This window comes from Anguilla rostrata, chromosome 3 (genome assembly GCF_018555375.3).
Source record: "Anguilla rostrata isolate EN2019 chromosome 3, ASM1855537v3, whole genome shotgun sequence".
In the NCBI taxonomy this organism is placed as follows: Eukaryota; Metazoa; Chordata; class Actinopteri; order Anguilliformes; family Anguillidae; genus Anguilla; species Anguilla rostrata.
In genome coordinates, this window is record NC_057935.1 from 4,830,254 (window position 1) to 4,833,455 (window position 3,202).

At 53.7% G+C, this 3,202-nt stretch overlaps 1 protein-coding gene across 1 annotated transcript; it reads left to right on the forward strand.

Moving 5' to 3' along the window:
• Positions 1-449: 449 nt before the first annotated feature.
• LOC135252014 (endonuclease domain-containing 1 protein-like) lies at positions 450-2,974 on the forward strand. The gene is made up of 2 exons (XM_064329914.1): positions 450-1,052; positions 1,879-2,974. The coding sequence occupies exons 1-2, from the start codon at positions 705-707 to the stop codon at positions 2,467-2,469; spliced, it is 939 nt and encodes a 312-aa protein (XP_064185984.1). The 5' UTR covers positions 450-704; the 3' UTR covers positions 2,470-2,974.
• Positions 2,975-3,202: the final 228 nt, after the last annotated feature.

The following is a 3,202-nucleotide window of genomic DNA, read 5'->3' on the forward strand; positions in this document are numbered from 1 at the left end:
GAGGGGGTCCAACACAAAACATACAATTCAATACAACAGACACTATCACATACAACATACATAGAGGCTCTCATTTACCGACCCGACCACACGTCATTCCCATAAACCCACAACACCCACACATATATAATTATATAGCTACTTGACATTTTGAATATTGAGCTACAGTAACTGTTGACTTCCATCATCCCACACCTAACATTCTCCTCATCACCGTAAAAAATGTTTGCAGCCTTGTTCTGATTGGCTGTTCGATTTCACACGTGGCACAGAGCCGGGCGGCCAATGAGAAGGCGCGTGTGTCAGGTGCACACCTGGCTTTGCATAGATGACTCTGATTAGAGGAGCAGCAAAAGCAGCGAATGTGTTCTGAATGATGACACGTTCTTATCGCCGTTGACCGCAGCTCGACCGGGGACCAGCTGGGCCTGACAGGAGTCTGACGGGGACACACGGACACGTTTGACCATCTCTGCATCAGCCGGTCTCTCTCTCTCTCTCTCTCTCTCCATCTCTCTCCATCTCTCCGGCGCATTTCTCCTTCGTTCCCAGCCGTAGCTTTGTGCTCCTTCTCGCTTCAGCGTGCGGACGGATTCTTCCTCTTGCGCTCCTCCTCCTCCTCCTCCTCTCTCCTCTCTTTCTTCCACACCTTTCCCTTCTCCCTCTTCTCTTTTTCTGTCTGCCCGCTCGGAGGCCCTCTCTCCATGACGTCGTCGCGGGCGCCGGGCCGGGCGCTGGGCCTGGCGCGGGCACGGGCACGGGCGGCCCTCCCGGCGCTGCTCCTGCTCCAGGCGGGCGCGCTGGTGGGGGTGGCGCGGGCGAGCGTGGAGGCGCACCTCTCCCCGGAGTGCCGGGCGTTCCTCTACAGGGGCACGGCGCCCGCGGGCCTGGAGTCCCCCTCGCTGCGGAGGATCTGCCAGCGCTACGGCGGGCGGGCGCGCTACGTCACCCTCTACGACACCGCCGGCCGCGCGCCCGTCTACTCCGCCTACACCTTCAAGCGCTCCGACGGGGAGAGGAGGGCCAACGCCCCCTGGATGTTCGAGCCGCAGGTACGGGGGGGGGCCGCCAGATTTACACGATATGCACCGCACGGCTAGGAGCGCGATCGGGAAGGGGGGGAAGGGGGCGGGGCTTTCAGATTTGATGGTGTACTACCGAGGAGGGTGGTGGGTGCTGTTGGGAACCAGTGGGGGACCGAGGGGGGGGGGGAGGTGGTTGAATTCATTACAAACTGACGATTTTTTCAGTTAGTTACATCGGACATTATATTGTCCAGTCGGAACCACCATCTGGACCTATACAACTATTTTGAAAAATCTGGCAACCCTGCACAGGTAGCCATCCAAAGACATATGGGCTGTGTTTTCCACAGGCCCTGTGTTTTAAGGGGTGTCCAGCTCTCCATAGGTCAGTCGTGTGTGAAATACCTTCTGTGTACCTCGTCTGACTACACAGCAAAATGTCCAGTGTTAAAGCAACTCTAACAGAATGCAAATGGTCCTGTACTGCTCCAGAGAAAGGCCATATGTACTCTGTTTGGAGTTTAATTAACACTGGACATTGTGCCGTGCAGCCAGCTTAATTTGTTTTGCATGTTTTCCTCTGTCTCTGCGCAGACATTCTGAAAGATACCACTGACTGACATTTCACTAGAACACACAACAATGCTTCTGTTTCTTTTTTTAGGTCAGTTTTGTGGATATAATCTGTATGTACTGAGTGAGGAAACCGGATATCCGGAGGAAACCCTCGCAGACACAGGGGAGAACATGCAAACTCCACACTCCGCAAGGCCCCAAGCCGAGATTCGAACCCGCAACCTCTATTTTCTAACACATTCATACTTTTTCCTCTTTTTTTCGCTGGTTTCCACAGCTGTCCGCGTCTTCGGGAAGCCGGGAGATGCAGCCGATGGGGCGGGGCGAGGCGAGCCGGAGCCTGGAGGACGCCCAGGCCGTGCTGGAGGACTACGACGACGCCGCCGGCTACGAGCGCGGGCAGCTCAACCCGGACGAGCACCAGGCCGACCCCGGCGACAAGGCCGCCACCTACGCCCTCACCAACGCGGTGCCGCAGGCGCGCGAGTTCCGGGCGGGGCCGTGGGCGGAGCAGCTGCACGCCGTGCGCCGCCGCCTCAACAACTACTGCCGGGGCGTGGCCTACGTGGTCACGGGCGTCACCGGCGCGGGCCACGCGATCCGCCGGCAGAGCGCGGACCGCGTGGCCGTCCCCGCCTGCATGTGGTCGGCCTACTGCTGCGTCGACTTCGACCGCAGCGCCCCCTACGGGGAGCGCCACAAGCTGCCGGCCTTCGCCCACTACGGCCTCAACGACAGGCGGAACAACCAGGTCTCCGAGATGCCCGTCGGGAAGCTGGAGGAGTTCCTCAAGGGCTCCACGTACGTGGAGAAGAGCTTCCGGATCTTCGCCGACGACTGCGTGCCTCCTCCCCCCGTGCGTCCGTAGCTCGCTCGCCCGACGGACCCTGGGTCAAATACGCATTTTGGTTTTGGATTCAAGTACTGATCTTCTGTGCTTTGCTGATCTTGTCTGGTGTATTGGAACCAATGAAATACTCTCAAAAATCCCCTCTCAAATGATCTCAAATGGCAGGCTCAATTACACCAGGCAAGATCAATAGAGCACAGAAAAGTATTTGAATCCAAAATAAATACGTATTTGACCCAGGTCTGCTTCCCAAAAAAAAAAAAAAAAAGCCCATGAGGCTGTACTCAAATTCAAGGGTCCAGTGCTGTTAAATACATTTCACAAGTCTGGCATAACTTTACAGCCAATTAAAAAATAGTTCTAGATAACTTTCTGAGAATTATTACATTAGTTTTTTTCCTCCCTGGTACTGAATCTTTTATTTCTCCCAGAAGATTGCAAAATAAAAAAAACAAATAAAAACGGGATTGCTTATTGTTTAAACAGAAACACATTTGGGTTTCTGCAGAAAATCAATAAAAACATCGCCGCACCAAATGTGTAGCTTTTTTTGTTCATTTATTTCCTTTTTTTAGAAACAAAGTGCATTCAAATGACTTAGAACTGTCTGTGTTCACCACAATTACATTACGCATTATGCTTATCACCTTTTGTGTGTTATTTTCTCTAATGAAGAGCAGAGTCCGGCAGATTTGACCTTCAGTTACAATTTAGTCACTGGCAGATGCTTTCAGCCAAAGAGACTTAGGAA

What these genes read in the sequence shown, in the direction of transcription:
- LOC135252014 (XM_064329914.1), top strand. Translation starts at nt 705, where the DNA reads ATGACGTCGTCGCGGGCGCCGGGCCGGGCGCTGGGCCTGGCGCGGGCA. An exon ending in CCTGGATGTTCGAGCCGCAG is followed by an intron (nt 1,053 to 1,878) that starts GTACGGGGGGGG and finishes TGGTTTCCACAG; the next exon opens with CTGTCCGCGTCTTCGGGAAG.